The sequence below is a fragment of the Musa acuminata genome, chromosome BXJ3-1 (genome assembly GCF_036884655.1).
Source record: "Musa acuminata AAA Group cultivar baxijiao chromosome BXJ3-1, Cavendish_Baxijiao_AAA, whole genome shotgun sequence".
Taxonomy (NCBI): Eukaryota; Viridiplantae; Streptophyta; class Magnoliopsida; order Zingiberales; family Musaceae; genus Musa; species Musa acuminata.
The window spans coordinates 21,950,851-21,969,090 of NC_088349.1; the positions used below are offsets into that span (position 1 = coordinate 21,950,851).

The window sequence follows — 18,240 nt, forward strand, 5'->3', positions numbered from 1 at the left end:
GAAAAAAATATAAATATTATCGGCCAATTCTCTCTCTCTCTCTCTCTCTATATATATATATATATATATATTTATATTTATTTATTTATATTTATATATATATGGAAGTATACATTATTGTTATTATGAATATAATTGTAAAAATCTTCACATATCTACAGTAGTATTAATTATTAAAGACTCCTCTTTCTTGTCGCTCTCTCTCACCGAATCTGTTTACCCCTCGGATCTCACGTTACCTCGCCGTGAACTCCTCCCTCCGACTCCATGTCTTCCCAAGACCACCACCATCATCACCACCACGAAGGCGATCACCACCATCATACCCATGAGTAAATGTCCTCTCTTCCTCTCCTCTTTTCGTTTTGTTGATGCCACTCGTGGGGCGTTTCCTCGTCTCTCTCATTCACGGGCTGCTCTTCTGTCTTCTTGATGTGGTTTCCCGCAGAGAAGGCTCCTTGGCCGCGGCATCGTGGGTCGGTCCGGATGGGAGAGTGTACCACTCCCACGACGGCCTGGCGCCGCACTCGCACGAGCCCATCTACTCACCGGGGTTCTTCAGCAAGCGCGCGCCGCCCCTTGTTGACAGGGACTTCAAGGAGCGCGCTTTCACTGTCGGCATCGGCGGCCCCGTCGGCACCGGGTTACCCTTCTCCTTCCTCTTAAATCAAATAAAACAGCTTTAAGTTTCAAAGATTCTTAAAAAAATATTTCTTTGTCAATTTTTGGACTTGAAAGGTTAGAATTTTGGCTCAATGTTGTCACATAAAGGGATCTCTCAACTTCTTATGGACCAAAATTTTAGGTAAATCATAATGTATTTAGGTTTTGGTATAAGTAGAACAAGTATTACATAATATTTTGTGGTGCATCTACACACAGTGTGTGAGCTATCTAACTTGTGGTGTCACTTGTTTGACCAAAGTTTTATTTTGGAATTAAGCTCTATTATCAATACGATATCTAAGTTTTGCTTGTTTTATGGATACTGTTAGTTTGATGTCAAATGCAAAGGATTGACTTGAAGACCTTACCATTTCTTAGTGAAACTAATGTTACATACACACATTGCAGCAAGCAATATACCCTGGAAGTTCTTTTAGAAAAATGACAGGTTCTAATAGTGTAATTCCTTCTAATAGTGTAATACCTGCTAAATCTCTTGGGCCAGATGATGTCATGAGTATAAAAATATCACAATATCTTGCATTTGAAGAAATAAAAAAAAAAAGGAAATGAAGTATCCCGTAGAACCCAATTGCTGAACATCTGGGGCATCAGTGATGATGAATGTCTTAGATATGGTGGATGTGCTTCGGGCTAACAACAATGTTTTCTGATAGGTTTTGATTGAAAATAATGAACAGTATAAAGAAATACAGGGATCTTAAGAAACATGATGCTTGCGATGAAAGTGAACGTGAACTTTTCTAATAATTTTCTGAAAATTATTGTATTGTACCACCTAATCTGCAATTCAGTTAAGATTGTTTTCTGAATTTATGATCGGATGCAAATTACTTATAATTTCAAGTTTTTATCTGTACCATGGTCTTGTCATCAAGTAATCAGTCTAGTTTCTAAAGTGATTTTTGATGTGCTTATCTTCTTTTTTCCTTAGTGTGCTAGGAGTTCCTTAAGTCAAAAAGAGGATCTCTAGGATACGATTGTAGTATTTACTCACACAAGGTTGATTATCTATTGACATCACTAATTTTTTGCATGATGCAGAAAAACAGCTTTAATGCTGGCACTTTGCCAATTTCTACGTGACAAATACAGTCTTGCAGCGGTAAGTATGAACTTCGAGATCAATGCAGTTTAAGCTTTTTGTCCTCTGTTTCTTTGAATTTTTTGTCAGTGGATGACAATGATAATTTTTCTGAGGAAACATGGAAGTAAAGAAGAGAACTGGATATCTTATTTATTGCGATTTATTTCAATTTCTTGATCTGGTAGTTATTGCTCTCTAAAATCAAGAGGTTTAGATGGACACATGAAGCAAGACTTATGGAGAAAACTTTCGATTAATGTTGACGTTGTGGAAGTGTTGAAAGGCCGAACTTGTTGTGTTGGAATTGATACAAATTTGACAATTTTAGGTGCTTAAGGTATACTGTGAAATAAGTGCTGTTATAATATTTGTGCTTATTCTTCTTCTTTCTTGTTTGGTTCCTTTGTTTTAAGCTTAAATGATATTGAACTTTGCTCCAAAGGATGAAAAAGAAGGAATTTAATCCTCTCAAAATTTGCTGCCTCATTAAGAAGTTTTACTTTTGAACTTTCTAAGGCTGTACATAAGAAATCATCAATGACAAGCTTGAACTCAAAGATAATGCCAATGAATCAGCAGAGGTTGCCCCTTGAAGCATAGAAGTTGTGCATTGCATCTTTTGTACTTTTCTATGATTCACATATCATGGGTAATTTATGGAACCTCTTAAGCATAGTTACATAAAGAATATATGGTTGCCACTAAAAATGGTAGCCCAGCGCATGAGATTACCGCCACTATGAGGTTTAGGGAGGTCCAACATAACCAACCTTACCACTGCAAGAAGAGACAGCTTCCATATGATTTGGTTTTGCATGAGAAATACACGTTCAAATTTTTTTGTGCAGAATGAAAATCTGCCATATAGCGTTTCTTTGCTTCCTACAGTTTTCAATCATATTATATATTATAAAACTTCATTGTATTAGTCTGGTATAATTCTTTTAATGAGTTTTTTATGATATTATCCAGGTAACAAATGATATATTCACAAAAGAGGATGGAGAATTCTTAGTGAAGCATGGAGCACTTCCAGAGCAAAGGATTCGTGCTGTTGAAACTGGAGGCTGCCCACATGCTGCTATACGAGAAGATATAAGTATTAATCTAGGCCCTCTGGAAGAGCTATCTAATTTGTATAAGGCAGACATACTTCTTTGTGAATCTGGAGGAGGTATTTTCCTCAACTCAATCTTCAGCTAGAAAATTTATTTAGACCTATGTATTATGCACCACATATTTGAGTATCAGTTTAAGAAAAAGGTTGACTTAATTCTAGCCTTAAATTTGGGTGTCAATGTGTCATGTCAGATCAAGATGTATATACTTGAACAGAACTCTCAACCCAAACTAGACCCATTTAATAATCATCGGAAATATTCGAATCCAAACCTCAACCCATTTAATAGTCATGTTACCCAACTTAACCTACTTGACCCTTTAATATAAAGGCTTGGTCAAATCGTGTTAATCATGACATGATTAATCTATTTTCAAGAAGACTTCATCTTCTTACATGATTTAAATGCATTCATTTATCCTAATCATTTAATGCCACAATTTGAGTTACATATGACTCAAACATGGTACTGTTTACATGCTAATTAAAAAAATTGCATGCTTAACATGTTTAACTTGATTATTAATCGGGTCAATTCAGGTAAGTAATGTCAGTCCCCCAAATCTGTTTTGCTAATCAGGTTAGTCAAATCAACCTATCTATGAGCCAAATCCAGATAGGCTCAACACAGACCTAACTTATTTCTGTTGGGTTCATGTTGGTTTGCTATATTGGGTCAAGAATTGACAGGTCTATGTTAGATCTTCTTTGTGCCTTATTTCTTGCTTTTAGAATAAAAGTGCTGGGTAAAATGGATAAGCTGATGTTGATATTACTGTGGGTAAAATAAATAAAGATGAAATCCTATATACAAGATAAGGACATACAGAACATAGGCAGAGGCTGTTGGGTGAGAATGAAAATCAACAATGCTCGTCTTTGGTGGTTATGGAAATTCTTATGGAGGGAAATTAATAGTCCTCAAGCTTAGGATGTTTTAAGATGGACAAATGTATTCATCTTCTTAGGTAAAGTTGGTTTATGATAATTTCTTGCACGCTTTAGGTATTCAGAGGATGCGGATCGGCAGAAATCTTTTGTCATGCCAATATGCATCATTAGGTCATCCTAATTTAGCAATGTACAATTGTCTTAAGCAACATTTGCAAATGCCTATGATTGGGAACATTTTGAAAACATAAAATGTTTTTTAACTATATATAATCCATAGGATATCGACTAAGAATAATTTTGTGATCTACAGACAAGCCCTTTTATGTGTGGAAGCATCCTGAATGACTGGTGGTTAAAAATTTGTAATCTTAGGCATGAAAAAGCAGTTAACATGTAAAATGTATTAACATTGATCTAATTGTAAGATTTTAGGGATGGCCTTTCAGCATTAAAAGTAACATCTGCAAGTGGTATCCTCTTCCCTCCAATGACTATGAGGCAAGATCAAATTGTTCTTCTGTCTCAAATTGTTTTCAGGTTTTCCTACATAATTTTGTATATTTGGCATTTTATGGGTTTTGCTTGGCATGTGATTTAATTTTTTTTTACTTTTTGGAACTATTTTGACTGTTGAAAGACCTTTCTGGTTTCTGGACAAGATTTATGATATGACTAGAATAATATAGGCTCCAGTTAAAAATGACAACAATGAATGGGCGATGCATTAGTAATTTGGTGGTTATGAAAGAGAATCTCTTGGACCTTGTTAACTGAAGCCTTGATGTGTTTATTTGGTCTTTTAGGACCTTGGGGTTAGAAAACTTGTGTTCTCTTCTCACTTTGTAATGTATTCTTACTAGCAAGGATTTAAACCTTGGTGAGTTAATTTACTAATCATATGCAGGGTAAAAGAAATTCACAGCTTTATTTTGCCACTTCTTTACTTGTTCTTTTGGCTTAACTGTTGTGTTCTGATGCTGGTTGGTTGTCTTAAGCTAGACAAGACAGGTTTTCCTGTTTCTCATTTATTTATAGTACTTATCCCTTCTGCTGTCTTTGCTGTGCATAGCAATGAGCCGCAGATTGACAGCTCTCCTTCATAGACAGAATGATTTGATAATTGAGTATGCCTTTATGCTTTTTCCTATAAAGCAGGGTTCTGATGTAGTAAATTATTACTTCATTTATGACGATCAGAATCTGGCCTGGTAATTGTTCCTTTTTTTAATTAATTTGCGTTGCATTAGCACTCTTTTCTTTGTCCGTTATATGGATCCATTACATGGTTTGTTAAGATACATGGTTGAAATTAATTGATCTTACTTATTGATGCAGATAATTTAGCTGCTAACTTTAGCAGAGAATTAGCAGACTATATAATTTACATCATCGATGTTTCTGGTGGTGATAAAATACCTAGAAAAGGCGGACCAGGGATAACCCAAGCAGATCTTTTGGTATGCCAGAATGTCGGTTTCTTCTTTGTTTTTCAAGTTACAATTCCCTACTACTCACTTTGCTCTATTGCCTAATACTTGAAATTGAAGTGCGAGTATCATCTGATTATCTACATTTTATGTCTTAGGTAATAAACAAGACAGACATAGCACAAGCGGTCGGAGCTGACTTGAAAATTATGGAAAGGGATGCACTACGCATGCGGGATGGAGGGCCTTTTGTTTTTGCTCAGGTTCATTAAACTGATATAAAGAACCAACTTAAAGATTATGCGAGATAAACTATCTTTAGTGGTATTCTGACAGTTGAATCATTGTAGAAAAAATATAACTTTTTATTGACAGTTGAATCATTGTAGGAAAATTGTAGTTTTTTTTAAGTTAGAAAACATCAGGCTAGATAAACTATCTATAGTGGTATTTTGACAGTTGAATCATTGTAAGAAAAATATAGTTTTTTGTTGACAGGTGAATCATTGTAGGAAAATTGTAGTTTTTTTTTAAGTTAGAAAACATCAGTTTAGCTAAATTGCTGAAAAGAGGTGAAGACCTTTATATGTAATTGATTGGAGAGTTGGAGACTGATAAAGAACCAAAGGTGACTCCACCCCCTAAACGACAAAACCATGTGAGGTCCATCTCCAAATGAACAATTCCTCATGGTTCAAACAACCTGCAAATAACCTGCACCAGCCATGGTACCATGTGTGGCTCACCCTAAAGTGGACAATTAGCTGAGAGAGCAGCTACATTGGTGATGACTAGTTATTGTGTTTTAGAGGGTTTTGTTCTCATTCTCTCGGTTGAATTACTGAATTGGTATTTGTCATCTTCATTGCTCCCAAGCTTAATCCTTTATTTGCTGTTTAAAAATTGCATATATCACATGTTAGCACTTTACTCCCATCTTATATCTTATTTCAGATGAAACTACTTCAAAAGAAAGAATAATCTACAGAGGGTAAGGTACTGGACGGAGTGCCACAACCCACTTAAGTTCTTTCTATTGACATTGCCATGCTCTAATTTTTTTTTTCTGGTTTTATGACCACAAAAAAAACTAGCATATATAAACTACATCTTGATACAAAATGGACTTTTCTCTTGTCCAGCTCTTGCTTTTTGACATGGTGTTTGAAGCTTATTCAGGCTGTCTACTTGCAGGTGAAGCACAGAGTTGGCGTCGAGGAAATCGTAAACCATGTCTTGCAAGCATGGGAGGCAGCTACCGGCAATCGGCGCCGTTGATCTTGATGTATGCTCCCTGAATCAAGCTTTGCAACTCTCAAGGCATGCACTTCCTAATAAGTATCGGCCCATGTTGAGAGCTAGAAATGTATGAGGACTGAGGAGTTGGTACTACGTAGGATCTTTAACTTAATGCTTTGCATGTGCATGTGTACGATCTCCACAAGAGATGATCCTTGTGGTTGTGGATCATGTTTGCCGCTAACTCTTTTTAAGGGTTGAGAACACAGTGAACTAAATTAGCAGGGCGTTTGCTGGAGACACTCTCTCTCTATATTTATTTTGCGTTCGGCAGTTATGATGAAGTATCAACATCAGCAATAGCAAGAACACACATGAAATTTACAAATATGATCAGGACAAGGAGTGAGTGGTACTCATGATAACAGTTCTGCTCATTGATTACTGTCATTATATATTTTATGTCTGTATTGGTACATTATAAATGTCATTCTTGTTGTTATGAAAACTTGTAGGTCTGGTAGCTTGTATATTCTGTAGGGAACTACTGTCACAGGTTCGGTTGCAGTTTCGTCATCATCATTGTCTAATTCTGACATCGCCAATGGTTGATTCGTCATAATCCAATTTGTTTTTAGAGAGAAATCGATTTAGAAAAAAATGTTGAATCCCTCAGTGTGGATAAAGAGGAATTTCTGATTTGCATGTAAATGTTTGATGTGGGAGTAAAGCAGTAGTTAGTCTTTTCATCGAACAATTGATGGGCATCATCGGTTGTTTAAAGGGTGCCATGAATAACATTAGGCCGGTGGGAAGAAGAAGATTAATATCTCCAAGAGGTAATTGATATCATTACGACTTTCTCAGCTTCTTTGATTGAAATCATGCATTAAAGATTATTAGAAACCAAAGGAGACCAATTTGGAGCTCTTCTCTTGCGAATGTCTCGGAGGACCAACTCCATCGAGTGTGACACCGAAGTCCTCGTCGCGTAAGAAGCCGGAGTTCGTCTCTCACGGCGTTTGTCGCCGGCCTGAGGAAGCACAGGATCGGACCTACACGGCCGTCGAGGACGGGAAGTTGATAGGTTCGGAAAGGCGCCTCTCTCTCTCTCTCTCTCTCTCTGTCTCTCTGTGATCAGTATCACGTATCTTGATGCCAACTTTAGATTTGTTTCGCGAATGTTCTGGCCATTGAGTGGGGAGTCGACGGCCTCTTTGTTCTTCCCCGCAGGGCCCAAAGCGGAGATACCCCATACGCGTCGCCTCGCCGTTCGAAGCAACTAGTCGCCGTTGGTCGCTCCCTTGATGGGAAAAATTAAGAGCCGGTAATCCCTAAATTTTGATGCTTGATGAATTTCCTTGTCCAAAATCCTTCTCCTTGTTCTTGCTAATGCCCAAAGTTTTATTCGATTCTCAGATGGTCACAAAACCCATATTGATGCACGAATTGGTATTTTACTAATACGAGCTGAGATGTGATGTGAGACTGATTAGGTTAATTTTTGTGCTGTTTGGCGGAATAGTTCTTGTCGATGGGTCAAACTAAAACCGTGTACCATTTCTGGAATTTGTTGTGATTACAGATCTTTCTTGATTTTCCTCAATGTATGGAACATTACACGGTTTCTTAAGGTAAGAACATTTGACGTGTTTATAGGAAAAAAGATGGTTTCTTGAATATATATTATCTCTTTTAAACCCCATCATTGAAGAGATAAGAATTTGAATAAGAAGTGCTTTGGGGCAATATTAGTTGATGCATATCACAGCTATGCCAATAAAAGAAGTAGGCAATAGTTTGAATTGAAATGAAACCATTAGGGATTGTTCCTTCTCTTCAAGTTTCTCTAACTTCGGAGAGAGAAATTTTCAGCTTGAAGAGAAATGTAATTTCCGTTTTTAATTTCTTCTCTTCAAACTGGAGAACATTGCTTTGTCTTTACTTTTCTTTAGTTATTGCAAGCAAGCATGGGCAAATTTCTCTCATTAGTACTTTCATTTGGTTATCGCAAGCAGACAAGAGAAAGCAACCCTCTCTTTGGCCAAACAGTCCATTAGATATAGATAATTGTCCATTTTGTCAAGTAACACTGGTGGATCTGTAGTGAAGCTTGGTTGAAATTGATAGGTGATGATAACGTCTCCCTTTTTTTCCTGTAGTGAAAAAGGTTTTCTTATGAAATTTCTTCTGTTTTCTATTGCATATTATACTTGCTTATGCTTGGCTTATCTAGTCATTCAGTGGGCCAAGAAAGATTTAGTGTCTGATCTTATATCTTGTACGACGCTTTACCATAGCTTTTAGTCTTGCTAAGATTGTCCATGGTGGTTATCCATTGAACTTGCGTCTGGCAAAAGAAAATATGCTTGACATGAGGAACTTTCATCCTTTTGATATATTTCTTATCACATCCTCTACAGAAGAGTAATACACGACTAATTTTCAGTGAATTGAGCTCCTTATTCTTGTGTCAGCAAAGCATTCATGTGAGTTGCATATTCTCTGTTTTGTGTATTTGCTTAAATGATGGATTTTTTTTCCTTATGATATTGCTACTTGGTTCTTTATATACTTCATTATTTACTAAGTTCACGGTACTTTACTTTCTTGGCTCACAGCATATATACCATATGCTAGTTTGCTTCTTGACTTTCCTGCCAGTGTAAGATCTTGTACTAGAGTGTCCCTTTGGCTTCTTGGTTCTAAAGTTCTAATCATGTTATATATTCAAGTCATCTAATGGGATGCAAGTCATTCAAGAATGTGTCCAAGTGCATGATTACCGAAGAGAATAGGCAGCATGAATGTAGTTGGAAAAGAGTTTAAGAAAGCATTGCTTGAAGATTTTGATTAAATTGTTTCTTATTTTCTTATTCCATGGGCTGATTCCCTATACCAAGTTTTAGTCGATATTTTATGGATATCAGTGTCACAATTCTATTCTTGAATTCAGACCACTTTAATGATGTCTCACTTATCAGCTGTGTTAAAATAAGAAAACATTTCAAAAATTTTGGGTTTGATTTGGGCCAGCTATCATATCATACACAATTTCAGATATAGATCCTGGTTTCATACTCTATACAATAAATGTATGAAATCCATGAGGAATCATACTTTAAAATACGTCGAATAGTGGTCAGATCTCCAGGTTATCAGGCTCCATCAACACCCCTTCCTGACTTTGGGCTAGAATACATGCAGAATTAAGTTGTAACACCTTTGACCACCCTTCATTCTTCTTGAGTTTCACTGTTGCTTTACTAATTTAGCTAATCATGTAGCAAAAATTAACAGAGATGTAAACTTATATGATGGAGCATGTTTCCTTTTGTTTCATTATTATTTGTTATATTATATTATTTATATAATATAATAATGCATGGCCGATTATATACAACATAACTTGCTTGGATTTTTAGCTGCCTTTATAATTTACCAATAAATAGCTGCTCAAATGAGTATCAAATGTCAAGTTGTAAACTCTTAGAATCGTGATTTGATCATAGGGTACAGTTATTGTTAATTTTTTGAAGTTAATTATTTTGTCAAGTTAGTTATTGAGGCGGAATACTGGCATTTGTCCCATTATTTTGTCAAACATGGAGGGAATTGTTCAATCCCCAGTCCCCACCAATATGAATTGTGTAGATCATTAAAAAAAAAAATTAATCACTACTGCTACCTAGATCATAGGCATAACAATTTTGTGGGAGCTGGAGTGCAATTGACTTGCATTGTTTCCGCTTTGTCCCCACAGTTTTCAATATCAGCTTTTAAGTTATTATAAAGTTAGAGACGCATCCGTACTTATTTCCACAATCAATTTTCCTAACACTCCAGCCAATTGCAACAAGGATGTTATTGAGATAGTAATTATCACCAAGGGTAGTTGTTCCTATTCCCAGAATAGCTATTTTGGAACCAAACATGGCTTAGTGTCATGGATAAACATAATTGTCATTTTATGCCTCCTATTGTATTTTTATACATCATCATAGTGTTATGGTTTAGTGTTCAGAGTAAGCAAGTAATCCTTCATATTTTCACTAAAACGTTTATCCTGTTGAATGCTAAATTATTTCTTTCTTAGAAAGTTAGTGATAGAGCAATCAAGTTTATCAAACATGAGTTTGTACAGTCCTGAACATCATCTTTCTTCCTTATTTGGATTAATTTTTGTGGTGTGCTTATACGAGGATCATTTATAAGATGAGTGCATGATTTGAATTTGTAAAACCCATGTTGGTCTTATTCTGTTGCCCCTCATTTGTCCTGTTTGGCAATTGAGTAAATTGCCAAAAACATGATTTATGTTTGGAAATTGGTCTTATTCTGTAGCAGCTCATTTGTCCTGTTTGGCAATTGGTGTAAAATTTTTTTACAACATTCCTAGATTTTCCTCTACCCAATTAGTTGGGACTTACGCTTTTGTTGTTGTTGTATGTTTCTGTTGTGCCAATTTGAGTTCAGAATATTTAGTTGGTGATATTTATGCTTGAAGTATTGTCATAATATGAACAAGAACAAGTATATTGGCAGGTCTGATCTGCTGCCAAGATGCATGGATTTGGACACCTGTTAAAACCAGTGTCTCTCTGAAGATAATTTTGACTCACTCTTCAGAAATCTCATGGATTTATCAAACTCGGTAGCCGAGCATGCGGAAGTGGAAAAAGAGTGGGTGATAGTTAAAAAACAAAGGATTGTCATTTTGATTCCCCCACCATCACCTGTAGACCAACCTGAGAGTCCTGAGGCAAATTCTACCAAGTCAACGAAAATCATCAGGAGGAGCTCAGGTAATCCAAAGAAAAGGGGTCGCAGGCTCTCGAACAGCCGAAGCTATAAACCTACTGCAACCATTTCTAAGGGTGAATCTCATATTGAGGTTGAACTTAAACCTTCTGCAAAACCTTCTGAAAATGGAACTCAAACTGATGGTGAGCGACTGGGATATCAAAGATCATTACAAAACCTTGTTTCTCCAGTTGCAATCGGTACTACAGATAATATTCAGCATCATGCATCTCGGATGCCATTGATGCAGCATGCACCACTAACTCATGAACTCATAAATGGAAATTGTATGGTTTATTCCAAAATGCAAACATTCATGTTCTCAAGAAAAACTGGAGGCATTCCAAGGCTACCAATTGGTATGTCAAAGGTTGCAAATTGGAGATTGCGCGCATTAAACCTTGAGAGGAAACTCCAAATATTGGGAGGGCTTAGAACCTGGCTGGTCTCAGCGGGGCTCGGTCAATTCATTCATATTTTCGAGAAGGAAAAAGTGGGAATTTATCAGTTAGTCAATCTTACAATGAGCAAACTCAAAGATATGGGTGCAGATGCAGTTGGGCCAAGGAGGAAGCTGATTCATGCCATCGAGTGTCTCTGCAATCCTTACTACACCGAGGAATGCAGTAATTAAACTATTCAAATGAATCTCTCCTTCTGTATCTCCATCAACTTTCTGTTCCTCTTTGCTGCATAAAAATTTTGATGCTACATATACCGACATATGCTCTGGAAAAAGGTATAAGACGTCTGCTCTCACTCGTGAATACTGGATACCAACATTCTCAGTGATCAGAAAATTTGTGGCTTAACAATTTATCAAGATTATATCGTTCATGTACATGTCGAAATTGTTATCTCATACAGTAGACTGAAACTCTGGGCTTGTACTTGCATATGCTTCAGGATGAAGTTAAGATTTTAGTCAGAAAAGTTGCTGAAAATGATGCCAAAGTCAGGTGACATAAGACATTTTAGCCATTCTATTGGTTGCTCCAGTTGCTGAAAATGATAACTGGAGTTGAAATCCATAGTGTTAGACCTTTCAAGTGAAGCTCTGGAACCCCACTCAAAACTTATGCTCTTTATTCCTAGATTTTTGCGTGTGGTAATGGCTTGAATCCTCATGTATTAGCAATTACAAGAACAGGGCTCTATTCTTTATTATATTGTGGGTTCCCTGCAGATCAAATCATACTACAAGCATTTGAATTCTGAATCCTTCAGTCTTGAAGGAACTCGTCGATCTTGTGCGGTTGGTTGACCAACTTCTCTTGCTTTGGGTTGATGCATGTAGAACTTCCGGTGTGACAACAGCTGCTAATAGTCAACCCCCCAAGTCAGCAAATGTCATCAGGTCAGAAACTATTTAAGAAAGAAGTCATTTTTAGTGTTAAGAATATTGATTTATGAACTTTATATGATGCAATATGGATTGTTCATTTCATGTTTTCTTCTTGCTCCATGGATTCTGTCACAAATAACTGGAAATCTTGACATATTTCTTAGCTGGTCATTCCAACCTAACTCTATTAGCTATACAAAGAGTCCCTAGTCTGGAGGCACCAAAACTGCTGTGAGCAGGCTAATGATACAAGTACATGCACCCAATTCTGTTTGATTTCTAATCCATTTGTTGGACTTGGTTCATCTGACATTGGATCATTGTTGCAAATGTATTGGTCTAAGATCAATAAATAGGTTGTCTTTTTTATTTAACAAAAATAAAAAAAAGGATATATATATATATATATATATATATATATATATATATATATATATATATATATATATATATATATATATATATATATATATATCCTTTTCAGAATTTACCTTAAATCACTCCTCCTCTCAGGAGGCCTTTATCCAAATTTATTAGTAGATCTGATTAAGGCCTTAAGTTATGGAATGATCTTCTTACTATTGAAATAGTCTTCCAAATTAGCCAAACGGCATAAAGCTAATAGTAATAGATGGGAAGGGGTCAAACCAACATATTTGTTGTCTATGTGAAAACCTTTCCTAATAAGCCAATCACCAGTTTGCCAACGATTATAGAATTCAAATAAAATGTTCAGATTGCACCTTAGCAAAGAAAATACGATTATGAACAAAGGAGCATCCGAAGAAAAAAAAATAATAATAATAATAATAATAATAATGATAATAATAATAATAATAATAATAATAATAATAATAATAATAATAATAATAATAATAATAATTCCAATGGGAAACATCTAGCTTTAACTACGTTATAAAAATATTTATTTTTGATCGAAAATTTTGAAATAAAGAAAAAAATATGTGTTTGACGAGAAGAGGAAACAACAGTATTAATAAAAAGGGTTAATGATTAGAATACATGCGAGAGAGGTGAGTAACTATCGATATATCAAAATGGGTCCAGTTCTGCAGCAGCATCCCCCCCCCTTAAGACATCTAAGGTTGAAAGAGAAAGAGGTGACGACGAGCATAGAATGAATGAGAAACAACTTGAGACAGATCAACTAGCTTTTATTACATTATGAAAATCTTTATTTTTTATTCAAAAATTTTAAAATCGAAAAAGAGGTGTTCGATAAGAAGAGGAATCGACAATATTAAGAAAAAAGGGCACTGATCAGAACATGTGTGCGAGAAGTGAGTAACTATCGATCTGTCAAAAAAAAAAAAACTCAAACCATTTGTGTTTAGTAAAAGCATGGTCCAAATAGCCCTAACGGTTATTAGAGTTAGATGATGTTATCGTATGGTAAGATATATTATAAATCTAATTGGATTGTAATGATGGTTATCGATCAATAAAAGGAAAGTCCAATTATAATAATATCCCTTATAAGATGATATCGATGGCAGGAACTTTTCTAATTATTTATCATAAACTCTTTGCTCTCCCCTATAAATAGATATGACATTATAAGGACTCGATGTGAAAGTATGAAAATATTAATATATGATATTATTAAGTGATTATAAATGTTCTCTCATCTCTCCACGTGAGCTAGTCATTATAAGACTCAATGTGATTTACTTGTGGTTGCTGAATGCTCTGACTTATTCTAATTTATTTTCTTGATAATAATTTTGATCTTAACATGTTTGATAATGGAATTCGTCAAGTGGAAGGTTATATGCTGCTGAAGCTTCATCGTTTGGCTATAAATGTCAGCATTTAGTGTAATGGTCAGATTTAGGTCATCACTAAGGGGCTTAATACTGAAGCTGCAATCTATTTATACTCCATATCTTAGATCAATTGTCTTGCAGGCATCTCATATTTTGATGTTTGATCTTTCAAGTAACAAACATATGCATTCCGAGAGGCTTCTTTTTCATTCCTATTACCATGCACCGTAGTTGACTACATGACTCAAATTCTTTGTTCTCATCTGTGTCGGTTCTAATTCTTAAGTAACAATTTTGTACAACATATAATGGTCTCTCATAGTTTAGGGTTATATACCTAAAGATAATAATATTATTTCAAAAGGATGATATTAATCGTCCATACATAATTTTAAGTGAATATTTATATGTTAATATTTCATTCAAAGGAGAAATATTGATGATATCAATAGTTCATAATATCTTAAAAACTCAAAGCATTAATATTATTTTATATTTTATAGTGATACTTTCTTTCATAACTCTCATTCTTCTAATATCCCTATACTTTTTTATCTAAATTATTCAGAATGTTTAGGCCATGTGTAATTCACTGTGTATTAGATCTTAACTTAAGATTGTTTATTAAAAGATTCGTAGACTTAATTGATGAAAGTAGTATGAAATAAATGCTTAAGAAAGATCTAATAGGCTTATTTTAATATTTATAAGAATGATGATTATAAATAATATAAATACTTCATTATACAACACAAGAATATTTTTAAGAGTTATTAAAGATATATTTAAATCTACTAATAAGTCATTGGTCTATATTAATAAAGGAATTAACTATGACTCAGTATGATAATACTCGAGAGATTCGGATCACATCCTCAATATAGTTAACACGATTACAAAACTTAAAACATAAGTATTATGCATGAAAGTTGATAAGTCTTTTTTTATACCGTTCATTCTTAATTCTCTTTTTCTTTAGTTTGACCCATTCAAGATTGATTATAGTACAAATAAGGATAAATAGAACTTGAATGAACTAACTAGTATGTGTGTGTGTTCAGAAAGAATTAAGATTGAGGTAAAAAATATCTTATAATATTCTGACTACTACACAAGGAGTCGGTAATAAGAAAATAAGGTTGAAACATCATTCATCAAAGAAATTTATCGGGTTTAAAATTATTAAATATATTAATGAAAAGAAAATTGTCTAGTAAAATGATTTTTTTTATAAGAAAAGACATGTAAAAAGGATATTAAATATATAGCTTGGTTCGAAAAGAAAGATAAAAATTTGACCATGTATGTTTCGAATCAAACATTACAGAAATTTCATCTAATACTTAGTGAATTGATTCTGATATTTTAACTTATGTTACGAATAATATATAGAGATTTTTTAATTCAAAAATTAAAAAAAAAAGATTCATCATTAGCAATAATAGATTTGTAAAACATCCTGAGCTGAAAAAAAAAAGTGAGACAAAATCTTAGGAGAAAAAAAAAAGGAGAAGAAAGAAAGAAAGATTCGTTCAATATGATTTCTCATTTTAGAAATCCAATCCAACCACATCTACTGTTTAGTTGAATATGATTGATATGGATTGCTGAAAAAACAAACAAAAAGTGTGAGAAATCTCACCTAAACAAAATGAATGACATCTTTTTCCTACTTCTATATTTTTTTCTATATTACTGTTGTATGCATTCAAATGAGAAGGTATTTTATATATCAATCGTGGACAAGGACATATCAACATATCCCCATTTATAATATCACAATATGACAATGAGGAAGCTCTTAAGGGAAAACAGTCTTTATATGATGAAGGATAAAGAATCCAATCACAGAAAAGGGCTCATATAATTACATACAATGATTAAGAATGACAGTGTGCCATTCTTTGTTATACAAAATTGTCACTTAAAAGAAGAATTAGAGCTGACACAAATGAGAAGAAAGAATTTGAGTCATGTAGTTTACTACAGTGCATGGTAATAAAGATGAAAAAGAAGCCTCTCGGAATGCATATCTTTGTTACTTAAAAGATCAAACATCAAAATATGAGATGCCTGCAAGACAATTGATCTAAGATATGGAGTATAAATAGATTGCAACATCAGTATTACGTCCCTTAGTGATGACCTAAATCTGACCATTACACTAAATGCTGACATTTTATAGCCAAAAGATGAAGCTTCAGCAGCATATAACCTTCCACTTGAGGAATTCCATTATCAAACATGTCAAGACCAAAATTATTATCAAGAAGATGAATCAGAATAAGTCAGAGCATTCAGCAACCACAAGCAAATCAAACACTCTCGATAGAAATTTTTTGCTTCTTGAAATGTTACACAACCATTTCAAGCTGTGTAACATCTAAATCTCAAGTGCCTGCAATCAATTGAGCCATCAAAGGCTAACATTTCCAATCATACATGAAATCTTAGCAGCATGTAACCTTCAACTGACATCAAGATGTCATTAGGACATTCATCAAGTATTTAGCATAAAGAAGACCAGAATTTTTATGAGGAATAATGATCAGGGTAAGTTATAGAATTCAGCAGACATAAACAAATATGCTGACAGCATGCATTCTAACTCTTTCCTGTTTCCAACCCCAGACAAGGAGCCTTCAGCTTAAGCGAATCCACAGACTAAAATAAGGATCAGATTGTCGCCAATAATGTCAAAGCACTGCAGAATTAGCGGACTGGACAGTCACAAACAACTACGGTCGTCTCTGCGCTCATTTCTCCACTCCTGAAACCATCCTCGATTCCTACTCCAATCACTGTACTTTCCACAAACACCCTGTGTGCAAGATCCCTCGACCGGGCGGCCATGGCAGCAACCGTGACCAACCAACATCAACAAGATGTGCAATCATAGAAGAACAGAATACAACCCAAAGCCATCCCTTGTACATCGGAAGAACAGAAAAATCGAATTTTGGATCAGATGCGGCAGCCACAGAAGAGGAAGAAGCAGCAGAAACCGCCGACGAGGACGACGGCCTCAAGGAAGTAGAGGACACGGAAGGTGAGGTCGTCAACGAGGGAAAACCGGAGCCTGGGGCGCTTCCACCGCCATGAGGCGGAGAAGCTGGGTTTCCACAGCCAACGGTGCTCCTTGTTGAGTTTCCTGAACCAGCCGCGCTTTTCAGCCATCGGTCTCCACCACCAAAAGGCCCAAGTTCGGGGGCTACCACGCTTGGAAGCTTCGCTAGCGACGTGTAGTTGGAGGGGCTATATATAACGGAGGCCGAAGTGGTGTAACCTTCGGAAGGTTCGTCGACACGCGCTTTGGTTTGGCTTGCAGGCTTTTTTAGCACGACGAAGAGAGCAAATGCCTTCGCTCTCAAGTATGCGTTGAAATGAAGTAATGCCTCAGCAATATTCTTCTGCTTTTCAACAAAGATCTCAACTTTAGTACTCGGATCACCAAGAACACACATCAGAATTCCACCATGATTACAAGTAGCTGGCTGAGGAATCTGATCAACTTTCTGGTTGTTCTTCTCTTCTTACCAGATTACTGGATGTAACGACAGAAACTTAAAGCCTTGTTCACATTTCCTTTTGTGCTTAAAGGAGGCATCTTTAGCTTGCAGATTCGGCGTAGGGGAAGAACAATATGATTCTGCTGTGACTCTCAGAACATGGAGGTGCGGAAAGATGGATGGTTCTTTTTTGACGACTATTATGCTGTTGATCGAAGATTAGGACTGCTCGAACGAAGCTAGAAAGAAGATACAAACAACTGAGCTGTCGCGATTCGTAGTGATGGATGACTAACAAAGCTAGCACAAGGTCAGAAGAAGATTAGCTCAACGATAACAGGC

General features: G+C 35.5%; 2 protein-coding genes across 3 annotated transcripts; both read left to right on the forward strand.

Moving 5' to 3' along the window:
- Nucleotides 1–191: 191 nt before the first annotated feature.
- LOC135629584 (urease accessory protein G) lies at nucleotides 192–6,752 on the forward strand. Of its 2 annotated transcripts, XM_065137144.1 has the most exons (8): nucleotides 192–332; nucleotides 449–643; nucleotides 1,732–1,792; nucleotides 2,747–2,948; nucleotides 5,124–5,245; nucleotides 5,374–5,478; nucleotides 6,170–6,211; nucleotides 6,410–6,752. In XM_065137144.1, the coding sequence occupies exons 1-7, from the start codon at nucleotides 268–270 to the stop codon at nucleotides 6,194–6,196; spliced, it is 777 nt and encodes a 258-aa protein (XP_064993216.1). In that variant the 5' UTR covers nucleotides 192–267; the 3' UTR covers nucleotides 6,197–6,211; nucleotides 6,410–6,752. The 2 variants fall into 2 exon arrangements, with proteins under 2 accessions (XP_064993216.1, XP_064993215.1); XM_065137143.1 differs by lacking the exon at nucleotides 6,170–6,211.
- Nucleotides 6,753–11,042: 4,290 nt separating this feature from the next.
- On the forward strand, nucleotides 11,043–12,704 carry LOC135585839 (uncharacterized; the record flags this gene model as incomplete). Its single annotated transcript, XM_065136418.1, has 1 exon — nucleotides 11,043–12,704. A coding segment is annotated over one exon (849 nt), but the record flags the coding sequence as incomplete, so codon positions are not given.
- Nucleotides 12,705–18,240: the final 5,536 nt, after the last annotated feature.

Bases quoted from the DNA above. Each gene is read 5' to 3' on its own strand.
- LOC135629584 (XM_065137143.1), top strand. From the start codon at position 268: ATGTCTTCCCAAGACCACCACCATCATCACCACCACGAAGGCGATCAC. The intron at 333-448 runs GTAAATGTCCTC...GGTTTCCCGCAG, and splicing joins CACCACCATCATACCCATGA to AGAAGGCTCCTTGGCCGCGG. The intron at 1,793-2,746 runs GTAAGTATGAAC...GATATTATCCAG, and splicing joins ACAAATACAGTCTTGCAGCG to GTAACAAATGATATATTCAC.